The sequence below is a fragment of the Didymella exigua genome, assembly GCF_010094145.1.
Source record: "Didymella exigua CBS 183.55 unplaced genomic scaffold M421scaffold_6, whole genome shotgun sequence".
NCBI lineage: Eukaryota > Fungi > Ascomycota > Dothideomycetes > Pleosporales > Didymellaceae > Didymella > Didymella exigua.
Window position 1 is genome coordinate 277,340 of NW_022984780.1, and position 23,301 is coordinate 300,640.

General features: G+C 57.1%; 8 protein-coding genes across 8 annotated transcripts; 4 read left to right on the top strand and 4 right to left on the bottom strand.

The window, feature by feature from the left end:
* Positions 1-149: 149 nt before the first annotated feature.
* M421DRAFT_2670 (uncharacterized protein) lies at positions 150-1,691 on the bottom strand (the record flags this gene model as incomplete). Its single annotated transcript, XM_033588743.1, has 3 exons — positions 150-745; positions 1,394-1,440; positions 1,492-1,691. The coding sequence occupies 3 exons, from the start codon at positions 1,689-1,691 to the stop codon at positions 150-152; spliced, it is 843 nt and encodes a 280-aa protein (XP_033451396.1).
* A 2,740-nt stretch (positions 1,692-4,431) lies between these two features.
* On the top strand, positions 4,432-5,621 carry M421DRAFT_99060 (glycoside hydrolase family 105 protein; the record flags this gene model as incomplete). Its single annotated transcript, XM_033598698.1, has 2 exons — positions 4,432-5,478; positions 5,532-5,621. The coding sequence occupies 2 exons, from the start codon at positions 4,432-4,434 to the stop codon at positions 5,619-5,621; spliced, it is 1,137 nt and encodes a 378-aa protein (XP_033451397.1).
* Positions 5,622-5,929: 308 nt separating this feature from the next.
* Positions 5,930-9,844, bottom strand: M421DRAFT_57076 (putative histidine kinase HHK11p; the record flags this gene model as incomplete). The annotated part of the gene is made up of 2 exons (XM_033595465.1): positions 5,930-7,961; positions 8,013-9,844. 2 exons carry the CDS (start codon positions 9,842-9,844, stop codon positions 5,930-5,932), a joined length of 3,864 nt encoding a protein of 1,287 aa, XP_033451398.1.
* Positions 9,845-10,988: 1,144 nt separating this feature from the next.
* Positions 10,989-13,787, bottom strand: M421DRAFT_56538 (spindle pole body component alp6; the record flags this gene model as incomplete). The annotated part of the gene is made up of 2 exons (XM_033595415.1): positions 10,989-13,525; positions 13,580-13,787. 2 exons carry the CDS (start codon positions 13,785-13,787, stop codon positions 10,989-10,991), a joined length of 2,745 nt encoding a protein of 914 aa, XP_033451399.1.
* Positions 13,788-14,510: 723 nt separating this feature from the next.
* On the top strand, positions 14,511-15,931 carry M421DRAFT_340612 (uncharacterized protein). The gene is made up of 2 exons (XM_033589465.1): positions 14,511-14,846; positions 14,919-15,931. The coding sequence occupies exons 1-2, from the start codon at positions 14,666-14,668 to the stop codon at positions 15,740-15,742; spliced, it is 1,005 nt and encodes a 334-aa protein (XP_033451400.1). The 5' UTR covers positions 14,511-14,665; the 3' UTR covers positions 15,743-15,931.
* Positions 15,932-17,853: 1,922 nt separating this feature from the next.
* M421DRAFT_99063 (uncharacterized protein) lies at positions 17,854-19,587 on the top strand (the record flags this gene model as incomplete). The annotated part of the gene is made up of 2 exons (XM_033598699.1): positions 17,854-18,023; positions 18,180-19,587. 2 exons carry the CDS (start codon positions 17,854-17,856, stop codon positions 19,585-19,587), a joined length of 1,578 nt encoding a protein of 525 aa, XP_033451401.1.
* A 616-nt stretch (positions 19,588-20,203) lies between these two features.
* M421DRAFT_57174 (uncharacterized protein) lies at positions 20,204-20,923 on the bottom strand (the record flags this gene model as incomplete). The annotated part of the gene is made up of 1 exon (XM_033595476.1): positions 20,204-20,923. The coding sequence occupies one exon, from the start codon at positions 20,921-20,923 to the stop codon at positions 20,204-20,206; it is 720 nt and encodes a 239-aa protein (XP_033451402.1).
* A 413-nt stretch (positions 20,924-21,336) lies between these two features.
* On the top strand, positions 21,337-23,056 carry M421DRAFT_340666 (tryptophanyl-tRNA synthetase). Its single transcript, XM_033589466.1, has one exon. The coding sequence runs from the start codon at positions 21,391-21,393 to the stop codon at positions 22,906-22,908; it is 1,518 nt and encodes a 505-aa protein (XP_033451403.1). The 5' UTR covers positions 21,337-21,390; the 3' UTR covers positions 22,909-23,056.
* The last annotated feature ends 245 nt before the right edge of the window (positions 23,057-23,301 follow it).

Genomic DNA, 23,301 nt, shown 5'->3' on the forward strand with positions numbered 1-23,301 from the left:
AATACCCACATCAATGGCAGTATCTCAGCGTCTATTAAATCAGACGCTCTCACTGCTTGTCCAAAACAGCTCCTCTAGATAAAGCAATTAATCTCTTTGCAGCTTGCCTTCTTGAATTCAGCTCCAAATAGATGCTGATCTAGTTCCTTCTATCTCTTTAGCTCAGCCGGCAGCTGGTCACGATGGAGTCGGGTTTTCGGCGCTTCGCTGAGTAGCTTTCCTGCTGCTGTAGGGTTGATACAGGCTGCAAATGTCGCTAGATAGGTGCCAAACGTCGCTGGCTTGCGAATTCGCTTGCCCTTCATAATAAACTGCTCTGATACCTGGCTGCTAATCTCTCCTCGTCGTGCAGCGTTGTTGGACGTTCGGTCTGGCTCTTCTCCTTCTCGAGCTAGAGCATATCCGCGTCCCCAGCCAGTATCATCCATCGCCTGATCAGTGAGCGACTCGCCTGTGAGCTCGATCGGCTCGGGCAAATCTGGTGTCGCTTCTGGAGTCATGAGCGCTGTGGTGTTCTTCTGCTGAGTACGGCTCTGCTGATAATTCGGCGGTAGTTGAACATGAACTGTATCTCCGATACCCTCAGCGTTGTCCTTGTTCTCACGAGAGAACAGCTGTTCTGTCAATATATTGCTGTAATCGAGCGCCTCCTTGATATCGAGCACTTCTGCTGCCTCTTGAACGTAGCTCTTCTCTGCGTACTGGCCTTTGCCGTCACAGAGCTTGCCTCGAATGAAGACAACATCTTAGGTTTGTATCACTCGTCCAATGGATGGCAACCACACTTAGAAGATATTGGTAGAGTTAAAGCCTACTAGGTGGCTAATAAGAGCTTAAGATTCGAGCTTAGCTCCGCGTGGCAGCTTCTTATTAAGCACATAGGCTCTCGCTCTAATCACCTCAAGGTAAGCAACTAATAGCTTAATCCCCTTAACTTTAGTGTATAGGCAGCTCCAGCTAATTACTTTGACTGGCGTACGATTAAGTAGGTATATCGCTGACATAACACACTTGTTGGCGTACTCCTTAGGTAGACTAGCGTGTAGTTGGATAGCTCTGCCTCAAATCACAATCGCCTTCCCTGCGCGCTTAATCGCTCTATTCTAAGCTTCTGTCGCTCTTGGCTTAATCGCAATTCCAAGGTCTCTGCATATCTCAAGCAGTTTAACGTATCTAGTCTCCATATCCAGCCTTATAATGATAACCTGGCGATTAAACTGCCACTTAATCTTGGCTAGCAGTTGCTTGAAGACTCGTGTGAGAGTAGATTTTGTCTTGTCTGGCATATAGCTTCCTTCATGCCACTTCGTGTCCTGGTCAATCATGTGGAATAGGTATTGGTCGCCGTTATAGCAATGCTCGCCTCGCTCTAGTAGCTGCACTAGATCAACACTGATGCGCTCGAACGGTCGGGTAGCTGGCTCGCGCGGCGGCCTCTGGCTGACCAGTTTCGTCAATTTCGACTATATACAGATCTCACAGTCCTTCTACTTTGGTGCTGGGTTGCCGTCTACCAGCTGCAGCCCGTCTACGCTATCCGGCAGTCGATCGATCGCCTGTCGGCCTGCGTGACCCCACATGATGTGAGCCTCCTCTGGCGTAATCTGTAGTGGCTTCCTGGGCTCGTACGAGGGCTTCTTGTGGGCATGAGCTGATGCTGCAAGTAAGGAGCTGGCGTCTGGTCGCTCCATACTGTCGGCATCTATCAGCCAATGGCCGCCCATGTACTGAAGCTTGCTTATGACGTTGTTCCATCTGCGTTGGTACAGGCAATCTCGGCCTGAGTCAAAGTGTATACCAACAGATTAACAGCGAGATAAGCCAACAACGTTGGTGAGAAATCCTGGCACATAAGCCACGTAGGTGAGCTCTATCTGCTCTGTGCCTGTAGGCGTGTTAGTGAGTAGAACCACATCTCCCCACTCTTGTATCTGAAGCTCTTGGTTGCTAGCTTTGACAACCTCACCTTTCCTATTAGCTCGCTTCTTCCAGCCGTACGCTCTAGTATTAGTGACATGCGTGTTTGATCCTGGGTCTAGGATCCATTAATTGATCAGGCTTGGCTTGATTACCTGCTTGTTCGTGCAGTCTGTGCTCATAGTAAGCTGTAGCACATGGCTGTTAAGGTCTTTAATTGTTGGACTATAGTTGTCAAATTAACGCAGTGTAATTGAGGCTATTTTAAAAGCTGCTGTGCCTGTGTTTGCCTTTAGAGCTGCCTGCATAGCTTGTCTAACTAGGGACTAGCTCTTAATAGCTTAACTAAACTTTTCCTAGATATTAGGCTTTGGCGTCCAGCCTTAAGGCTTGCCCTTCCCTCTAAGGTACTAACAGTCCTTAAAGCGGTGCTTAAGGCCGCACTTGCATTTAAGCCTTCTGTCTTTGTTGCTACTCTGCGTCTCTGCGCTGTCTAATCGTCTGTTAGAGCTCTGATTAATGCCCAGTGTTGCAAATGTACCAAGCGACGATGCCACTGGCCTTGTTGAGCGCCAGTACATAGAAAACTCGGCCACAAGATTGTCTAATGTTGGGATTGGCTGAGCGTTCAGCTGAGCTCGAAACAATGTAGCTTGCTGGGTCGTTGCCCAGGTATCGTCAAGGCCCTTGATGGCTAGCAGGAAGTCGCGCTGTGCTCGCGGTGATGTGACATCAGGCAGATGGATTGCCTCACACATCCGCACGACGTGCAGCCACTCCTCAAGCCAACTATCAATGTTGTTCCTTGGTCGACTCTGTAGTTGTCAATACTTAGTTATCAACTGTAGCTCCCTCTCAGCCGTCAATGGGCAGAGGTGCTTCTTCAACCTCTTCAAGCGAGCGTACGCAGTATTGTCGCTCTAAATTAGGTGTATATGGCGGCAGCTGATTGTTTGGCCAATCTCCTGGGTAAAGTTATTTAACGCTTTCCTCTTGATTGTGTATCTAGCCAGTGCTCGATTGTAGTTCCGCTCCGCCTCCTGGTATTGCTGGAACTCCTTGGTCGTCATGTCCTTGAGCACAACGCTGGTGTCCTCTTCAGTCTTGTCATGGTACTGCTCCGCCTTAACAGCTGCTGGCTCCTTAAGCTTCTTAAGGGCCGCCTTATCAAGATTAGGGTTAACTATGGACCACAGTTGATGCCTGTCCGCGCTATCCTTTCGTAGGAAGATCCATTCCTCCTAGTCTGCAGGCTTCTTAAGTATAACTGTCGTCCTTGTAATCAGTCCATCCAGCTCAGTAGTAGCCATCCTGAATCAGGCTCTATTAGCTCTCAGATGTTAACTCTCATACGGGACAGTGCGCTCAAGGCTCTTGACAAGGTAAGGTAAAGGTAGCGGTTTAATAACGTAGCTCTGTTGACAGCAGTCAATAGCTCGTCGGCATGCAGTAACGGATACAGCGTGTGTAGTCGACAGCCAGGCTCATAACTGTAACTGCCTAGTGCAGTGTTGGGTAGAGGCTGGGATTAACAATTGTATTGCTATCTGTTGTTGTGTTGTGATGTTTGTGTACGGAGCTCTCAGCTCTGAGGTAAGTGCACTTGCCCACTGGGCGGTACCTTCTACAACAAGATATCATGTGACTTCACCCACGTGGTTACAGTGATTGAGTAAGTACAATGCTGAATCGCTGAAAGGATAGTTACAATTTCCACGTCATTGATGAGATAAATCGCACTACTTGAATATCTCCTGCATGACTCGTTGCCCGAATCACCTTTACACTCTCCATACACCGTTATACTGGCCTATCGGAAGTCGGGTGTGACTCGCCTCATTGGGCCTAGTCTAGCCGTCTAAAGTGCTGGTGGTTGATTCGTTCGATATCTTCTGTCAAACACCTCAAATCCTACCCAATTTGTCATTACTTGAAGACCATCAGGTGGAGTTGCGTACTCTCTGTTTTTCTACCAGTCCTTAAATTCTCCAGCTACAATCTCCCATTACGAGGAACGTCTGCAGACCATCGTGAAGGTGGTCGCAAGACAGTCATTGTGACGTCCTCTCCAAACCCTCAGTCCATCTCATCTCCACCCGGTTGGAAACTACGTTGGGGTACTTTCCTGAGGAAAGCCAAGAAGATCGTTGCAAATCCAATTGCACCAATCCTGGCGGTGTTTACCTGCTCATCGCTCCCAAAGAGGCAACTGCAGATGAAGTCGCCAAGCAGCCGACTTGGCTCTCCGCACTCCTTCAAAATCCAGGCACTAACATGGCGATGATGCTCGGGCCGTCCCACTCTTAGATCACTTCGGGCGCCATGAATGCAATTCTTCCGCTGCGGTAAATTCGCGACAGCTGTAGTCAACGACCATCTTCCCGGCTTGGTCGAGGCCGAGGTTCCGAGGGGTTGCCATGTGGTAACATGGCGACATGAAGCCGTATAAAGGATGCTGCTCAAGTACTCCACACTACAAGCACAGGCATTTGGTCGTCAAACCCCGTCAACACGATGAAGTCATCCCTCATCTTCGCCACCGGCGCGACTGCAGCGGCAGTCGCCAACTCTTCCTACCTGACCTGGACAGCCGACTCGCAGATCAGACACGGCGTGAGGAAAACATTCGGCTACACACAAGCCACCCTGTACGAAGGCTACGAAGCCGCCATCGCCCTGACCCACAACCAGACCCTCGTGGACTGGTACCGGGGCCAAATCGACCCCCTCGTGGCTGCCAACGGCAGCATCGTGAACTGGAACTCCACCCACTACTCGCTGGACGATTACCGCATCGGTAATAACTTTCTGTGGTGGTACGACCGCACGGGCGAGCAGAAGTTCAAGACCGCCGCGAACACCATTCGCGAGCAGCTCAACCGGCACCCGCAGAACAACGAGGGCGGCTTCTGGCACCGCGCGCCCGTGTACAAGGACCAGATGTGGCTCGACGGCATCTTCATGGCGGACACGTTCTACGCGACCTGGACACGCAAATTCGACAGCGACAACGCAACGGCGTGGAACCACATCGTCCACCAATTCGACACCATTGAAAAGTACACGCGCAACACGACCACTGGGCTGCTCGTCCACGGCTACGATGAGAGCAAGAGCAAGGTCTGGGCCGACCCCGTGACGGGCGCGGCACCACACGTGTGGAGCAGAGCGGTGGGATGGTACTTTATGGCGCTGCTCGAGACGATTCCGCTGCTGCCCGCGACGCACCCGGGCAGAGCACGGTTGGTGAGGTACTTCACGACGCTGTCGGCGGCGCTGAAGAAGACGCAGGACGCGTCGGGAGGCTGGTGGCTGATCATGGAGGAGCCGTACCCCGGCGCCGAGGGGAACTACATCGAGTCTTCGGCGTCGGCCATGTTCACGTACGGCCTGCTGCGGGGCATGCAAGACGGGTATCTGAGGGAGAGGGAGTACCTGAGTTCGGCGAAGAAAGGGTATCATCTACTGACCAGCAGGTTCAACACTGTAAGGGCCGACGGCACGCTAGACTGGCAGGGCACCGTTGAAGTGGGCAGCCTGGGCGGCAACGCGACGTATGAGGTAAGAACTGACTGCCTCATCAACTGAATTCTAGCAGTGACTGATTTGACTAGTACTACATCGGTGTGCCGCTCGTTGTGAACGACTACAAAGGCGTGGGGCCTTTCATGCTAGCGAGCTATGAGATGGAGATTCGGAAGTGAGCGAGAGTAGCCGGACTCGGTGGTATTCGTTGTACAGAGGTCCTGTAGTCGATGCAGCCTTGGTCTCAAACGGTCCGGACCTGCTACCTCAATTCTCGTCTTTTGGGATATCATGATCCTGCATATCTGTTTTACGCGCCCGTGGTTTCGCGATCTTCCTTTGACAGGACCTGCGAGCATGGCGCATGACATGGAGCCACGCAATCCAACGCTGCCTCGCAGCTTGCGCAGACGGATGATTCCTCTACCGATACTGCGCCCCCCACCTCTCGCGTGTAGTCACATTGCTTGATGTGATGCACACGACCTCATCCGCCCCCAATCCCCTTGACAATACCCCTCATCCTAGCAAGCAACTCAGCAACCCTAAACGGCTTGCCAACCACATCATCCATGCCCGCCTGAATCGCCGTCTCAATCTGCTGCTGTCGCACATTCGCCGTGACGCCAATAACCGGCACTCTGCCGACCAACAGCCCATCGTGCTCCAGCTCCCTGATCTTCGCGACAGCCGTCAGGCCGTTCATGATGGGCATCTCCCAGTCCATCAAGATGAGCGAGAGCTCGACAGGCTTATCGGCGGCATCGGGGGTGCTGAGCAAGGCTGCAGCATCGGGGTCGACGTGTGTACTCGGGCTCCGGGTGCGCGAGCGCGCCGAGTGTGCATCGTGGTTCCAGCGCGTGGTTCTGGGGAGGAAGTCGAGCGACTCACGGCCGTGGTTTGCGACGCTGACGATGCAGCCTAGATTGCGCAGTTGCTTGGCGAGCACTTTCTGATTTACCAGGTTATCTTCTACGATGAGGACGTGCAGCGTTTCGGGGATGCTCTTTGTGCGCTTCAGCTCGGCGAAGTCGAGGGGGGGCGGGAGCCCCAGGGCTTCGGAGCTGGGTGTTGAGGTGGCGGGGGCGGTTGCTGGGCGACGGACAGAGGTCGTCGGAGATGGTTCGACGATGGCTGGTGGAGTGGATGGGTCTGGGCTGGCATGCTCGTGGCGCAGAGATTGGTTGTTCTCGCGCGCAACCTCGGGGATGACTGGTGATGAGTCACGTGGAAGGGTTAGGGTCGACTTCTGGCTGCGGTGTCTGATGTCTTCAGGGAAGACGTCCGGTAGGCTGCTCTTCCGGAGCATGGTAGGCTTCACGCGTCGAGCTTTGATGTAGAAGCTGAAGGTACTTCCCTCTTTGTACTTGCTTGCAAGACCTATGGAGCCACCCTGGAGTTCAGTCAATCGTCGCGAGATGAATAAGCCGAGGCCTGAGCCGCCGTAATGGACGTGTGTTCTAGGCGAGGCCTGGGAGAAGCGTTGAAAGAGCGATGTTGTCTGTTCTTGAGTCAAGCCACGACCGGTATCGCTGATTGAAAATTGGATATAGTCTGTGTTGCCTTGCTTCCAGTCCTGCTCCAAGTGGTGGTTCTCTCCGACAAGTTTCGTGTCAATGAACTGAACACCACCAGGTGTCGACACAGGCTCCGCCGCACTAGCCGCAAGCGTGATTGTGATGTTGCGCGTCTTAGTCTCCAGTCGTGTAAATTTGATCGCGTTGGTCAGAAGATTGATGAGTACCTGCAGGACTCGCGTTGGATCCAGTGAGACCCAGTCTACCCCTAGGTCGCGGTAAGATTGGTCTACGAAAAATGATAGATTGACGCCTGCAGCCTTGGCCTCAGAATCAAACATCTTGACGACATGCTTGGCCACACTTTCAGGCTGGGCATCGACAGGTGTTATGACGAGTAGGCCAGAGTCAAGCTTGGATATGGTAAGAATGTCGTCAACGATGTGCCGCATGTGCTGCGCGCATTGCGCGATCGTCTGTGCCGAATCTAGCGTTTGATCGAGGAGATCAAAGTAAGTCGCGGGACTCGGTGGGTTGCCGTCGCTGAAGGAGTAAGAAGACAGGATACCGTCGGCACACTGCATGATCGCCGACAGAGGATTGCGCATCTCGTGCGATGTCGTGTCGATGAAATGCTCGAGGTGCTGCTTGCTCTCCAGAGCGCTATCAGTTCGAATCTTTTGGTTGCCTTCGGCCCACTTCTGTTTCGAGATGTCGGTGACGCTACCCACAATTTCGAGGAGCTCATCGTTAGGTCCAAGCTCGGGGTATGCAGAGCACAGGATCCACTTATGGTGCTGTGAGTCTTCGCACTCGGGCTGCTCGAGTTCAGGTGGCGGTGACCATAGCATCTTCGTCTTCAGTTCGAAGAGGACGGGAATCTTCTCCGTAACCAATTTGCCAAAAATGCCCTCGCACTTGGCAATGTCTTCAGGAAAGACGATGTTGAGCCATGCTTGCATAGCATCTTCAACGTCAGCTGCCACTTCGAACATGTCGTACCTACCCTAGCTTAGCACGATTCAAGGTGTTGGCGCATGCTCATTGACTCACCACCGTCGATTCCTGTACGTGTACTGGCCCATAGCATTCATGATGAAGATAGCGACGTTGCTCCTCTCCGCAAAGCTCTGAAACTTCTTCTCCTTCGCCTCGATCTCGTTCAACAACTGCTGTTGCAGATTTGCCGCATCCTCAATAGCTTTCTCCTTCTGCCGGACCTCAGCGTCAAAGAAAGCCACGCTAGCTAAGCTGGTAGCCATCAGACGCATCATCAAATGTACAAACTTCTGGTAATTATCGTCAAAGGGCCTCCTTGGATTGATGCCCAGGATCACGAAGCCTTCGATCTGTGCATTGTCTCCGGTGGTGGGCATGATGGGACAAATGACCACAACGCGACACGGATCGCCGTAGCCTTTCCAGTCGACATCAGCAAGTACATACTCAGGGAGGTTCAGGTCGGCGAGGTGAACGATTGTTGCTTTTTCATGGCTCGCAGCTTCGAGAAGGTAGGATTGGAATACGTAGCGATTCTCGTGGATGTCGATCGTGGGCGGGGCAAGAGTATGACCGCTCTCAACGCCTATTGAGCCTTTGAGCTCGCAACTGCCCAGGACCTTGCTTGTGCTGGTACTTTGCGAGGATATAGCGCTAAGGTCTGACTCATACCTTTGTTCTGCCGAATACAACAGGGCGAATGGTACATCCTTTGGGTTGAGACTCAGTGTCTGCTTGGCAATGTCCCAGAACGACTGGAACGATCGAGCATTGGCGGTTTGACTACCGAGCTCGACCAAGCTACCAACTCGCCGCTCTAGGAGGTGGTGCTTTGTCGTCTCGAAGAGATGGTGGTAGTAGCTCGCAACGTGGCCGTCCTTGTTTAACACGGGTACGAATTGGAAAGACCAATATGTCTCCTCGAGAAAACCGTGTCTGTCGATGAATAAGGGTACGTCGTGCTCCCGGAACGAGGCTCCAGTTGCGTTGATGTGTTCGATAAGCGGAGTGAATGTGGGCCAGTAGTTGCCCGCACAGATGCGAGCGCTCTTTCCCATACAGGGATGAAGGACACCAAGTAGCTGTATGTATGCTTCATTGTAGACCATAATGGCTTGGTCGCCCCAGTATAGTACAGCAGGATAGGTATCGTTCAGCACCATGTTGACCACACAGCGCAGCTCGGACGACCATGATGCCATATCTCCAAGTGGTGTCTGTGACCAGTTCGTCTGGCGGAAGTATCTGACATGCTCGGACATGGTAGCGACCGGTGGTGGATCGAAGGTATAGTCATAGGGTCCATGCTGGCTGGGATTCGTGGGGTCCAGCAAGCTCTCCTTGCACTCCGAGTTGGCATCAGGGCTTCTCACAGGCGATCGCTCAGTGGATAGCTGTGCCACGAGTGGGAGTTGCTTGGGCGATCCACTCTGTCTGGGATCGAGAGTCGGTCGCAGCTTCGCGTTGCTTGGGTCCGACCACAGCATCCACGCCTTGACGCCGCTGACGACCTTGTAATGCTCCAAGCGGACCGCGGACCATAGATGGCCCTCGAAAATGTATGCATTGCCGCGTCGTGACAGATCGTACTCGTCTGCAACATTCAGCAGCCAATTGCGGAAGGCGTTGTGGAGCGCTGCGCTTTCAACGAACAGGCCGCCCTCCGCCTGCTGTCCCGTGACCCGCGCCAGGAGGCTTTCTTCAGTCTTCAGTGCCGTGTTGCTATATACGAGTTCGAGGGTTTCGTCTGGCTGGGGTGTAGTGCCGGCGTGAATCGCGAAGGAGGGGCGTTCGTCACAGTCGAGGTAGCTTAGGAGCTTGGAGTGGGTGAGGTCGGCGTGGAGCGTCTCGCGCTTGAAGCTCGACAGAGTGTGAACAGCGCACATCTGCATCTCCTGCTCCTTTGTGATTGCATCGTGGTAGCGCTGTTCGCCGTCGGGCGAGGCGTGCGTCGAGCTGTCCTGGGCCATGGCCTGCCTCATCCGGCGCAGAAATGGGAAGCCTCAAATGGTCTCGCGCAGGTGCAGCGCATTCTCCTCAAGTCTCTGCATGAAGTGGCGTCGAAGACGATTCCAGCAAGGAAGCCGCAGCCTGTCTGTTCCCCACCATAGCCGGCGTTGGGTAGCTCCTGCGGTTCGATGCACGCGTCTAGGCTCTTAGCGTTCCGCGCTGCTGCGGATGCGGTCATCGGACTGCTCGGATGAACGATCTAAAGCTCCGTAACGAGATAAACAGACCTATCGCTGTGCATCAGATAGTGTGAGCAAAGACTGCGGCTGATCTGAAAGGCGCCAAACGCGTTGAATAGCTCTACAGACTGCTGATGAGTTTCTGCGTCCGTGATCGAGTGCGGGAGATTCTCCGGGGAACGAGCCAGATCGACAAGGCGCGATGGCCAAAGCTTACCTTTTCCTGATTGGCCAGCCCTGCGCCTTGTTTCAAATCAGATGCACGTTTGAGTCCGAGATGGTATTTTGGAATTGCGATGCATTGTGACCGATACGGTAACGAACATCTCAGCCCCGCAGACTGGCCTATTGCCGGCCATGATTCCCTGCTCTCTTCTCCCGCCAGAACTCCAATCCGTTTCAATGCAGGTGTTTTATGCTAACATGGCATCTCACACGACGGCAAGATTGTGTCGCTGATCTGGGACAACTGGGTCTGGGCGGCAGCTTCTGGCAGTCAGTGATTGTCAAAACTCTACCAATCCGCGTAAGCGTCAGACGCACCTGAGCTTGTCGCCCGTGATTCCTCGCTTGTTTCTGCTTCTGCCTGATGCTCACTTCGTATCACAATGACCAGGTCGTCACCACTGGAGATGTTTGTCTCATGGATGTGTTCTGCTTGAGAATGTGTTGGTGGGGTATCAATATCGTTCTGCAGGTCTAGCTGCCGTAGCCCTGCGTCCTCAAGCTGCTGGAGTGCCTCGACTCCAGTGTGAGTAACAGCGGCAGCGCTATGTGCAGTAGCCCGCCACCCTCTCGGTTCCTCAGCTGGCCCGTCAGATCTCAAGACCCGTTGGAGTCTCTAAGTCGCAACGGTAGGCTTCGGAGCGGCGGGCGTCTCCTTCTCCTTCTCACGCTTCTTGTCGCTCTTCCTCCGCCTGCGCTCCGGCTTGTAGACATCGTTGAAGTTGATGTTGACAGCCAGCATCTTAAGCTCCCCGTCTGGCGAGTGCACCAGATCACCAAGCAGCAGGCATATCCTCATTTCAAAATCGGCCGCTAAACTTGCCAGGCGCTGTCGCAGGGCCGGCAGGACGTCGTCTTCGCCTGATCCCCCGTTGCCAACTCTGAGCAAAGGTGGCGGAAAAGGCGAATCCAGGTCATGCCGCGACGCGCCGCGTGACGCTGCGAACGGATCTGGTGTGGACGTGCGCGAGCTCTCCCTCTCGGATAGTCCCCATCGCCCCGCTGCCGTGCGTGTCTCGATCTTCGCAGCAGCTTCCTGGCGGCGAGTGAACTCTGCGACAGAGAACGAGTACAGACTGTCGACCGTGTCCTTGTAAGAAAGCATCGTCTTGAGCAGCTCGTGCAGCTGACCGGTAAAGTCGATGCTCTGACTTCCAAGGAGACCCTTCCGTGTGATGTTGTTTAGGTATTTGGCATGTGCATCGATCATATCGTCGAGTGTGCTTTCTGGCTTGGTCAGTGCCTTCTGCAGGTCGATCCACGATGACTCGATGACTTCGAAGAGAATGTAATGCTGAAGCTGATTGACAAAATGAACCATCTCAGCCATAGCGCATCGTGCTTTCTTCCAGTCCTTCCCGACTTTGTCATCGACAGTACCGAGCACACCGCGAGCACCAGTCATGCAACGACGCCACGTCGAGCCGAGGGCGAACTCGACCCGCTTGACACGCCACAAGAAGTTGAAAACTTTGAGGTATTGCTTTGAGCCGTATGGCGTGACAATTACATCGACGGGCGCGTCGATTTTGTATTCCAGAGTGAAGACATCCCAGCCGATTTCGCCATGTGAGAGCTCCAGCATACGGGAGTCCAGCCTTCGCAGAACGTCGGCGGTATCGTATTGTGCATTCGAGTTCCGGACAGCATGTTCAAGTTGGGCTGTGAGAGTGTGTCGGTATTGCGTGTTGGCTGGGCGGTCGAGGTTTGAGGCCAACGACTCCATGAGAACGGCGATAAAGTCGCCGGCACCGAGGAGCATGAACGACTTCAGTGCCTGCAAGTGGTCAAAGAGCTTGAACTTGTTGCCCATCAGCTCGATCAGACGTGCCATGGTCGTCTTGTACGCATCGCCGATGGAGCGCTCGAGGTTGGCAGTGTCGCCATAGTGCAGCTCTTTCGATGCTTCCTTCGAGTACGTGTCAACCCAGTTCGCGTCTCCGCAGCCGTAGCGGATGAAGTTGAGCGTCTTCCCAATGAGGAAGACCCTCCGGGCGAAGTCGTCCGCAACGATGGTCGGCACCATCTTGTCGTTGAGCTTGTACTTGTCCTCCCACACGCTCGTCGCTCCTCCTTTGCCCTGGTCGACGTCCATCATGTCGTCTTCGTTCTGCTCAGAGACGAAGAACTCGCCATAGGGATCTGACAGCTCGCCGTCGTAGACCCATTGTCGCAGCATGTCGTAGAACGGTCGTGTGACGTCGGAGAGAAGTCGCTCAGCGAAAGAGATGACATAGGGATCGCCGTGGTTGAGTGAGAAGGAGTGGATGAGCGAGATTAGCTGACCACCTTTGAGGCTCTTCGACTGCTCGACCATCAGACTCATCAGTCGCAGGCCCATGGTCGCATCACGAGTCCAAATGACACATCGCTTGAGGGTCACGCCGGCCTTGCTAACGCCCTGATGCGCAGGACCTTCGCCCAGCTGAGTCAATGCCCGTCTGATCTGCCCCTCCAGTGTCGCGACGAGGCCGAGGTATGCGCGCAGCTCCTTGCCCAGCGCCGACCTAAAGCTCTGGCCTATCAGATCTCCTTCGCTCGACTCGACGAATTCTGCCAGTCCCTTGTACAAGATGGCGGGCTCGGCGAGGGTGTGCAGCAGTCCGACAATGGGCACGGGCAGATTGGCGGGCAGCTTGAGCGCGGTCGAGGAGGGGAAGACGAGCTGGGAGGAAGAGAGACCCTGGAGGGTGAAGGGCAAGTCGCGGAGAAGGTCCGTCTCCGAGGGGCCCATGGTGATGTTCTCTGCGTGAGCAGCATCTTGCGCCTGCTCTTTGCTGGCTTCCTGCGTGCGCCGCTCCCTGCGCTTCTCCACCTTGTCTGCTGGAGGAACTGGGAGGGCCAATGCTTTTGGCGAGGGCTCGCGAGCTGGGTACTGTGGCAGCCCCTGCTTTGCGAACGCTTCGGCGAACGCTGGGTTGTCGTATGCGGGGGCCGACGAGGGCTGGTGCTTCGCCGGCGTCATGGGACCGCGCGACCGGCTGCGCGAAGAGTCGAACGAGGGGTTCTGCTGCGCGGCAGCCGGCAGATTGGAGAGCTCATGAAGGAAGTATAGCATGCGCCACTTCTCGTTCAGCACCGGCTGGTCCTCGAGTCGGCCGAGGAGGTTGTGCAGGCGCGCGCTCTTGTGCGCGTCTCTGGCGGGCCCAGCGACTGTCGCAGTGTCAGGCGGCACTCATCGTATCGTGCACAGCACGCCGTACTTACTCTTGGCTTCCAGCAGGCTTGCAATGTGGTTGACGTCCGGCACGGCCTTGGGCTCGCCCGCGGCCATCAGCTGCTGCATCGACTCATCGTAGGCCTCCTGCAGGCGCTGCTCGGCAGCTTCCTCCGTGTCATCCGGATCGTCGGGCACGATGCGCTGCAGCAGCTCGTCCAACGCGTGGCTGACACGCTCATGGTTGAACGGGGCCATGGCGACGCGTTGTTTTGCCCAGCTGCGATGTTGGCGTTGACCAACATGGCCGTTGCGGGGAGCGTCCAGAGCTTGGGCCCCGCCTGCCACATCATCTCTACGAAGTATTTCACTCGGTCCCACCATGCATCACTGCACACACACGTGCAACATGAACAAATCTTTGCTTGGCCAGTAGACGGGGCAGTCTCTGTGGGCTGTCCGCTGATCACCATCTGGACATCTCGAGCGTAGTGAGCATCACACCAACCTCAACGTACGCTGTCATGCAGAAGAGGCCATCCCGGCTGGAGTGGCTTCATAAATTTCACTGAGGACTGCCCAATGATCTATAGAGCGCGTATCACGGCCTCAGCCTGTTCGCCTCTTCACTTAGTCTTTGGTAACGTTAAGCCTGCGACGGAGGCGCTGATCAGTGACCACCATGGCTTTTCTCGTTTCTCTCACTCTATGCTGTAAATCTCCGCCCTTGGTCTGTACAAGACAAGATGGAGCAGCTACAAGAGCAGGACGGAGGCTATGTGGGATCGACTCTACTCTTCTCTGTCTCTTCACCACGTCCTCCATCAACACCAACTCACAGCACCCACCATGAGCGTTGAACAGCCCTCAGCACCAAGCACGCCATCACGAGCATCTACAATGGTCCGAGACAGTATCGAAGGAGGGTAGGCTGCGACCGCGGCACCAGTTTCTGTCGTGCAAGGTGTCTACGCAACGCCACCCAGGACAATACTGACGAAGACGAACGGTAGAGCGCAGCTATCGGCTTTTCAGTAAGTCTCGAGCCACGCTGCCTTGTGGTATACTTATCGCTGTATGGAGGGTCCGATGCAGCATGCCATCATCATTGGGCACGGTGAGGACCTTCGAAGCAAATGCACGATCCACGAGCAGGTCCTGTGCAAACACAGCCCAAAGATGAAATTCTTCTCAACCAGAGCCGAACCGCTGCGAGAGGCTCACGCCAAGTGCGACGAGTATCTGGAGCATATCGAGTCCATCATCATGGCGCCATCTTCTCTAGAGCAATGCGAGGCAGAGAAACTCGAGGCCAAGGTACGTCTTCCGCACACTCGGTGTCTGATCAGAACCTCATGCCTGAAATGTACACCACTGACTTGTGCATAGCTACTGCCAATTATCATGATATGTACAAACAATGCCCTCTGAAGGAGTACGAGCCAGTCCTCGAAAGTGCTATCACATCCATCTTGAACACACAGTTCAGCAACAGGAACTTCAGACCGCCAGCGGAGAAGCCGAAGAACCTGAAAGGTTTTCAAGATATGAGCCTGAATCAGCGCTTGCATCTCCTCAATGCCGAGGGCCTTTTCGAGGTCGCGCAAGAGATAGGTGCGCAGTTTTCGAGGTTCAAGGCCGCAGAGAGACAAAAGGCCAAGGCCAGCGTCAACAAAGCTTGGGCGCAGGGCAGACTCATCCTTTGTGATGCTACTCGGAAGAGCGTCCTGTCTCTTGTTGAATGGGCCTACGATGACGATCTTCATTACAACGATGCGGAGCATCTCTACGCCATCTGGGCGCTTGCCACACGTCTCCAGTTTGGCGTACTTGCCGAGGAGTGTATGAACCGACTCTACAACTCCGCCTCCACAACTCCGCCTCCGCGGGCCTCTGCAACGCCGTCTCGGACGGTGTCCCTCTTCGATCTCTTCTCGGGCTGTCCAATGAGCAGAACACGGTGGAGGTCGCAACCCGATCGGACAACGCTGTGGTCACTGTGTTCGGCCACGTTCTCAGGGACGAGAAGCCGCCCGAAAAGCCGACAGAGCCCGTCATCAGCACTTTGGCCAGGGATATGGACTCGGAGCTCTGGGTTCAACTTCAACCGATGGTCAAACTGGACACGGCCCACAAGCGGACAAGTTCACGATAGCTTGCCGAGGCGTGAAGGTCGAGGGGAGCTTGAACGATGCCAGCCTCATCAAGCGTGAGGGCGCACAGGAAGGTAATGATGCCCAGCCCGACCCAGCCGAAGCGCAGCGGCAACCCGACCTGACCAGCTGAGTTGTCGTCTCTCCGCGGGCCCACCCTCTGCACAGGTAGGCACTATTAGCACATATCGCGAGAACAACGACGTGCACATTGCGGGTCTGTACCTTTTATTTTCCAGGCTTTCGAACTATTCAAGCAGTCAAAGCAACGGTCAAAGGGCAGTATCTCGGGCTTCATTCTCATTTCATACCATCATCACATATCGTCATCAAGATCTTCGGTTCTCTAAGCTGCTCTCGTTTCAGTAAGTGAGACATTGTGAGTGCCTTCGAGCATCGTCTTGTAGCTGTGTCCTCTCCAAAACGCCGATGCCGTGACTACCTCCAGATGTGACTCGCGTGGTGTGTCAACTGCGAGTCGGACGCACTCGACATGACATGCAGCCTGCAGATGTTTCTCCGAACGACGACCGACAGCATCGAAAGACAAGGCTGGAAGCATCGTGAAAATTTTCCGTGTGGGACTGACTGACAGAGCCTCGACGCACGCCTTGGGGCGTTTGCTGACTTCCGACCGGACATGCGCATGTCGTGCCATTGGCGATGAGGGCACTAGACACCTGGGCGCTGTCGTGCTTGTGTAGCCCTCCTCGAATTGACACTCTCAAACCGCATCTGCCAGGACAAGACTGCCCAAGGTTACACGACTGACCGTTAGAGGGTGGCACGGCGCAACGATCCGCCCACCGCAACAGCCTCGGCCAGCAGACAGGGCGCGGTGCAGCGAGACGTCAGATCCGCTTCCGGAAGAGATGCAGCTGCCTAGCAATCTGGCTTGTTTGGCGTCAGGGGCGCTGTTGTTGTTGCCTCTAGACCTGCGCTGGAGGCTGAGACTGGAGCACTCCCAACACCCCTTGCGCGCGGAGAGCCAGGCCCAGCGTGTCCGGTGACCTGGTTCGAGATGCGAAGCGTGCCTTCTCACACCAAACGATGCGAGGGTGCGTTAGACTGCAGCGCTCACAGCGCTGGCGTGGGCTGACGACGGTGGATCGATCGTGGCGCGGACTTTGTCAGATCGACAACAGCCAGGCTCGATCCTCCGCAGCAACCGAAACGCCAGGAGAATGCTTTGCTGCATGGCCCTGAACAAGGTACGTCAAGAACTTGTTTGCAATTACGTCCTTTGGCTCAACACGACTCGGAGCTATGCTGCATCAGGGCAGAAATGGAGAGCACAACAAGCCCCGCAAGCCCCGGCTAGCAACGACGGCTACCTTGCAGCGCGCTGGGAATACAAACACACAAGTCCTGCATCTGTGCGGACCCGTCGCGCCCCGCATCCAAACACGCAGCGTGTGCGACAAATACCGGGGCCCGGGCGTCGCCACCACCGTCAGGTGTTGCCTTGTCGCGCTGCCGTTGAGGAACAAGTCTTGCTCTGGAGGACAAAGGGATGCGCCAATGACAGCATCACATCGCCCCGCCAAGCGCTCTGGAATGGACGTACGGCAGCACGCTGGGTCGGCGGCCGTTGACGTTATCCTCAGCGTTAGCGTGGCGTGCGTACCTGCATGCTTGCACGTCTCCAACGCTGCTATCCGCTGCTTCCCGCCCACGAGGCTGCACACGGAGAGCCTCAACAAACCTGGCCGTCGATCGCGTGCAGGGGTCAAAGGGACCGGGTACAGCGCGGCTGGTGGGCTCAAGCCATTGGCATGTGAGCCAGGCTTGCCATGCCGTATGCGATACGGGGCTGCAGTAGCAATATGCAGGCGTTCCTGTTGTGTCTTCCTGAAGCTCATTCCACGTGTGAAAGTCAGACATGGTGGGCTCGAAGCGGCATGCCGACGAGCCGACGCACGATGGCGCTGGAGCAGGAATCAGTTCACCCACTCGTTCCTGTGCACCCTCTCATTTCGGCGCGCACACTCCTTGCTGCCCCCGTCTCGCATTCGGTGTTTGTGTCAACGGTCCGCCAAAGTCTGTGCAAGCCCGCTTGCTTCGTCCAGAGTGCCGTGCTGTCGCCGTGTTTGCGTGCGATATAAACTATTCGCTCACCCTCCCCACTCGCACAACTCACCTGACGGCTAGCATCCAAACCACATTCCACAATGTCATACATCCAGAAACAGCGGGACGCAGCGGGCCCAGTCACAACCCCCTGTCGGTATCAGCATTGGTGGAGAGAGCGGCAGCGGAGCCATGGACAACGTGGCAGATCACCTGTCAGACCGGCCGCCATCCCTTCCGACCGGCCAACGGCCGTGTTTGATCCTGATCGGTTCCGCCTGGTCGAGGCGCCGCGCCGGATCGTCGACGTCGAGAAGGCGCTGCAGCACAGCCGCTCCGATGCCAGCCTGCGGCGCAGCACATGCGGCTCTTCCGTCTCGTCGAGCACCGCTCTGCTGGAAAAACGCCCGCCGCCGGATCAGCACAGCCTACCGCCCACGGGCCATCATCGGGCTATCCGCCGTCTGCGATACGGCGTGTTCGCAGTGTACCAGCGGCTGTTCACGCTGGTCGTCGTGCTCAACCTGGCCGCCGTGCTGGTGCTGCTGCGCTTCTCGTCGTGGCGTAGTTTGAGAGCTTTCCGCCTCGACAACCTCGCTACCCTGGCGAGCAGCAACTTGCTCCTCGCCATCCTCTTCCGGCAGGATTGGCTCATCAATCTGCTCTTCCGCACGGCGTGGCTCGTGCCGTGGTCCCTGCCGCTCAGGGCACGCAGGGTGGTGAGCCGGGTGTACTGCTACGGCGGGATCCACAGCGGCGCCGCGGTCGTGGGGACGGGGTGGTGGATCGGGTTCACGGGGGTGCTGAGCTGGGAATGCGTGGCGCGCGGGGGCAGCACCGTCACGGCAGGCGTGCTCGTGCTGACGCTGATCATCGCGAGTCTGCTCGTCGCCATTGTCGTGCTGAGCCTGCCCCGCGTGAGAGCGCGGCACCACGATGTCTGGGAGCTGACGCATCGGTTCCTGGGCTGGTCGTGCGTCGCGCTCTTCTGGGCGCAGCTGCTGCTCCTCACACGCTCGGCGCGCCCTGCGTCGACTACTGCGGTCCCGCACGCCCTCGTCGACACCCTCGTCCGCACACCCTCGTTCTGGACCCTCGGTGCCATCACAGCGCTCCTCGTCTACCCCTGGCTGCTCCTCCGCCGGTGGACATTCACCGCGACCCCGCTGAGCGCACACGCGCTACTCCTCTCCTTCCCGCACGCCGTGCACAAGTACTCATGTGTGGCGCTCAGCACGCAGCCCGCGCGGGAATGGCACCCATTCGCGACGTTCCCGCTGGTCGGAAGCAGCGAGTCGCAAAGCGGGAATCGCAACGCGCTCGTCGTCAGCGCCGCGGGCGACTGGACGCGCAGCCTCATCTCGTCCGCGCAGCAAAAGAGCGGCGAGCAAAAGGCAGGCGGCGCCGGCGTGGGCAAGGCAGTGTCCATGCGCTTCTTCGTCAAGAGCCACCCGCGCGCCGGCGTCCTGAGCCTGTCATGCATGTACGCGCGCGTGCTGATCGTGACGACGGGGTCGGGGATCGGGCCTAGTCTCTCATCACTACTCGACCGGCCCGCGGCGCAGAGAGCACGTCTGGTGTGGAGCACACGCGCCCCGGTTGCGACGTACGGGGCCGCAATGCTGCGCTTGGTGCACCGGGCAGATCCGCAGGCGCTCGTGCTGGACACGGATGCGCAGGGCCGGCCGGATCTGCTGCGCGTTGCGTGGGGCGTGTGCAGGGAGATGGGGGCCGAGGCTGTTTTTGTGCTGAGCAACGAGCGCGTTACGCGGTGGGTCGTTGGGGGGCTGGAGAGCAGGGGGGTTCCTGCGTTTGGGCCGATTTGGGACTCGTAGGTGTGGGTGTGGGTGTGGGTGTGGATGTGGGTGTGGGTGTGGGTGTGGATTAGGGTTGTGGGCGTGGGTGTGGATTAGGGTTGTGGGCGTGGGTGAGGATTAGGGTTGTGGGCGTGAGTGAGGATTAGAGGTGTGGATGAGGGGTGTGGGTGGGGACGGGGGAGCGGTGGTGGTGTGAGGTGTCTTTGGGGGGATGGGTGACAGTTGGTACGTGTTGTGCTTTTCCTTTGTTCGGACAGATGATACCCAGCTGCAGAGCGCGCGACTGCAGTAGACGTAGTCTTGCATGTTTGCAGTAGACGCAATATTGCATGTTTGCAGTAGACGCAGTCTAGCATGTTTGCAGTAGACGCAATCTTGCATGTTTGCAGTAGACGCAGTCTTGCCTGTTTGCAGTAGACGCAATCTTGCATGTTTGTTTGGCTTTTGATACTGTACACGGGGTTCGGCTATTACTTGCGCCGGTATAGGTTACAGGAGGAAAACAGCAGTCGCTCGCTGGGGGACGCAAGGGAGAAGAGGGAGAGACCAGAACGCCGTCGCTAAATGCTGCCCGCCAGAAACACCACTGCACAAGATGCCATGGCCGTGGCCGGCTCTCTTGCGTTGATCAGGCTCACTCGTCCGACTCGTTTGGGCGCTGGGCGAGCAGCGAGCGGCCGGCCAGAATCGCCTCGCGGTCGGCGCGCATGCCCTCGAGCACGGCGACGAGGCCGCCTTGGCGCATGCGCTCGAGCACGACCTTCATGCCCTCCTTGGCGTTGGGCTGGCTGCGCTGGGCGCGCGTCAGGCCAATCTTCTCAATCTGGCGCTGCAGCGCGGCGGTGCCCCAGCTGCGCAGAAAGCCCATCTTGGGCGGGGCGTCGTCGCTGGCGGCCTCGCGCTTGCGCTTCCAGGCGTCGCCAATGTGCGAGTGCAGGGTGACGCTGGATGTGACGTCGGTCGTCTCGCTGGTGTCGTCGAGCCGGGTGAAGACCTGGCGCTCGACGACCGACAGCACGCCGGTCCACTCGAGGTTGCGCGACTCGGTGTCCATCCAGCCCTCTTTGACGTCGACGACGCTCTTCTCGAGAATGTACGTCTGGGTGTCGCCCGTGGCCGAGGCGCCGAGCAGGGCCTTGGGCAGCAGGCGCAGCACGGCGGCGGGCAGCTTGGAGCGCTTGAGGTGCAGGCGCACCGTCGTCAGGCGCTGCGTGGCCGGGTCGTAGGAGCGGGCAATGGTGTCGGTCGAGAGTACGTGGGTGGCGTAGGGGTTCGGGTAGCGCAGGAAGTAGGCGAGGGTGACGGCGGGGAACGAGTATGCGTACGTCTCCTGCGACGAGTAGAACTTGACCATGGCGGGCGATGCGATGCGATGCGACGCTCGCGGGTCGGGGGTCGGGAGTCGTGTGTCGGGGGTCGAGAGTCGTGTGTCGGGGGTCGGGGGTCGTGGGTCGGGGGTCGTGTGTCGGGGGCCGATGCTGGAGTGCGGTGTTGCTACTGGGCTGGTGCGTGTTGCATGGTCGGGGCAGCCGATGGTGCGGCAGCAATTGGACAGGCGTGTGAATGCGGTGGATGCGGTGAATGCGGTGGATTCGGTGGATGCGGTGGATGCGGCGGATGCGGGCAAGGTGGAATGCGCTGGATGCGCTGACGGCGGCAAATCTGGACGTCCAGAGTCCAGACACGGCCCAGCCACCACCGCCACATGTCGTGGCGCAGCTGCCCCGCGAAATCGAGCTCGCGCTCGGGGTGGTGGGGGGACCTGTTCGGTGCGCAACAACAAGAGCCAGCACCGGAATTCCTACACGTCACCCGCCCGCCATGACAGAGCCCGAGCCGCCCAGCATCGCCGCCTCCAAGGCCACCGCCCAGGAAATCAATCCGTGGGACGTCCAGGCCGCCACCGACGCCGACGGCAACGTCCAGGAGTTTGACTATGCCGCCATCTCCGCCCAGTGGGCCACCAAGCTCGTCGACGACGCCCTGCTCGCCCGCTTCGAGCGCGTCACCGGCCACAAGCCGCACCGCTGGCTGCGCCGCCGCCTGTTCTTCTCTCACCGCGACCTGGAGCTCATCCTCGACCGCTACGAAAGGGGCGAGGACTTTTTGCTGTACACTGGCCGCGGCCCCAGCAGCGACGCCATGCACATCGGCCACACCATCCCCTTTGAGTTCACAAAGTGGCTGCAGCATGTCTTCGACGTACCCCTCGTCATCATGCTCACCGACGACGAAAAGTTTCTCTTCAAGGAGAAGCTGAAGCAGCCCGAGGTGTACGAGTTTGCGCGACAGAACGCCAAGGACATCATCTCCATCGGCTTCGACCCCAAGAAGACGTTCATCTACATCGACTCGGAATTCTTCACCTCTGGCTTCAACAGGCACTTCAACCTCAACACCACCGAGTTCGAGAAGCTCATCACCAACAACCAGGTGCGCGGCGCCTTTGGCTTCCACGGCTCCACCAACATTGGCAGCAATGCGTTTGCCGCCAAGCAGTGCGTTGCTGCCTTCGCCTCCTCCTACCCGTTCATCTGGGGCCACGACCACAAGACCTACCACCGCTCGAAGCAGCTCGCTGCGATTCCCTGCCTGATTCCGTGCGCCATTGACCAGGACCCCTACTTCCGTCTCGTCCGTGAGAACTGCAACCGAATGGACCTGCCCTCGCCAAAGCCTGCACTGATCCACTCCAAGTTCCTCACGGCCCTGCAGGGCGCAGGCGGCAAGATGAGCGCATCGAACCCCAACTCGGCCATCTTCATGAGCGACACCCCCAAGGAGATCAAGAAGAAGATCAACTCGCACGCCTTCAGTGGAGGCCAGGAGACGCTGGAGCTGCACCGCGAGAAGGGCGGCAACCCCGACATCGATGTACCGTACCAGTACCTTTCATACTTTGAAGACGACGACGAGAAGCTGCTGAAGCTCGCCGCCGACTACCGCAAGGGCGACCTCCTGACAGGGGAGATGAAGAAGGAGTGCGTCGACATGATGACGCAGTACGTCAAGAAGTTCCAGGAGGCGCGAGCAAAGGTCACAGACGAGGTTCTCGAAGAGTTCCTGCGCCCGCGACAGCTCGAGTGGAAGGGCAACCCCAGGGTCGAGAAGCCCAACGTCGACGAGAACAAGGGCGACGACAACAAGGCCAAGGAGAACAAGGGCGACGACAACAAGGTCAAGGAGAACAAGGGCGACGAGAACAAGAATGGTGGAGATGCACCTGCTGGCGCGGACGGGCAGCCGTTGACGAAGAATCAGCAGAAGAAGCTCGCAAAACTCGCAGAGCAGGAGAAGAAAAAGGCTGAAAAGGCTGCAGCTGCGGCCGCGAAAAGTTAGAGAGAACAGCGTGCCAGAAATAGAGAACATCACATCGAGTGCGCTACGGTGGACATGCACTGGCTGACTGGCCTGCCCAGAGCTCATCGTGACCATGGCCGGTACGCTACACCCGCACCGCCACTCTTTAGTGACCTTGTGACGTGGGGTCCAGTGGTTGTCGATCATCGTTGCCGCGACGAAACGGTCAAGTCTGCGGGGAAGACGCAATGTTTGGTACCTGCATCCGCTACTTCTTCCCGCCTGGCCCGCTCCACCAACAGAAAGCTTGACCACACTCCAACCTGGTCTACTTGATGATCCAGACCCCCTGTCCTTGTATCGATCTCCAGATCATCCGACTCGAGACCGTTCGGCTCAGAGACTGCCAAATTCGCGTTTGCCTGTTCTGGC

Excerpts from the sequence above, each read along its gene's own strand:
- M421DRAFT_340612 (XM_033589465.1), top strand. The coding sequence starts at position 14,666 with ATGCACGATCCACGAGCAGGTCCTGTGCAAACACAGCCCAAAGATGAA. Across the intron at positions 14,847-14,918 it reads CAGAGAAACTCGAGGCCAAG|CTACTGCCAATTATCATGAT; the intron begins GTACGTCTTCCG and ends ACTTGTGCATAG.
- M421DRAFT_340666 (XM_033589466.1), top strand. The coding sequence starts at position 21,391 with ATGACAGAGCCCGAGCCGCCCAGCATCGCCGCCTCCAAGGCCACCGCC.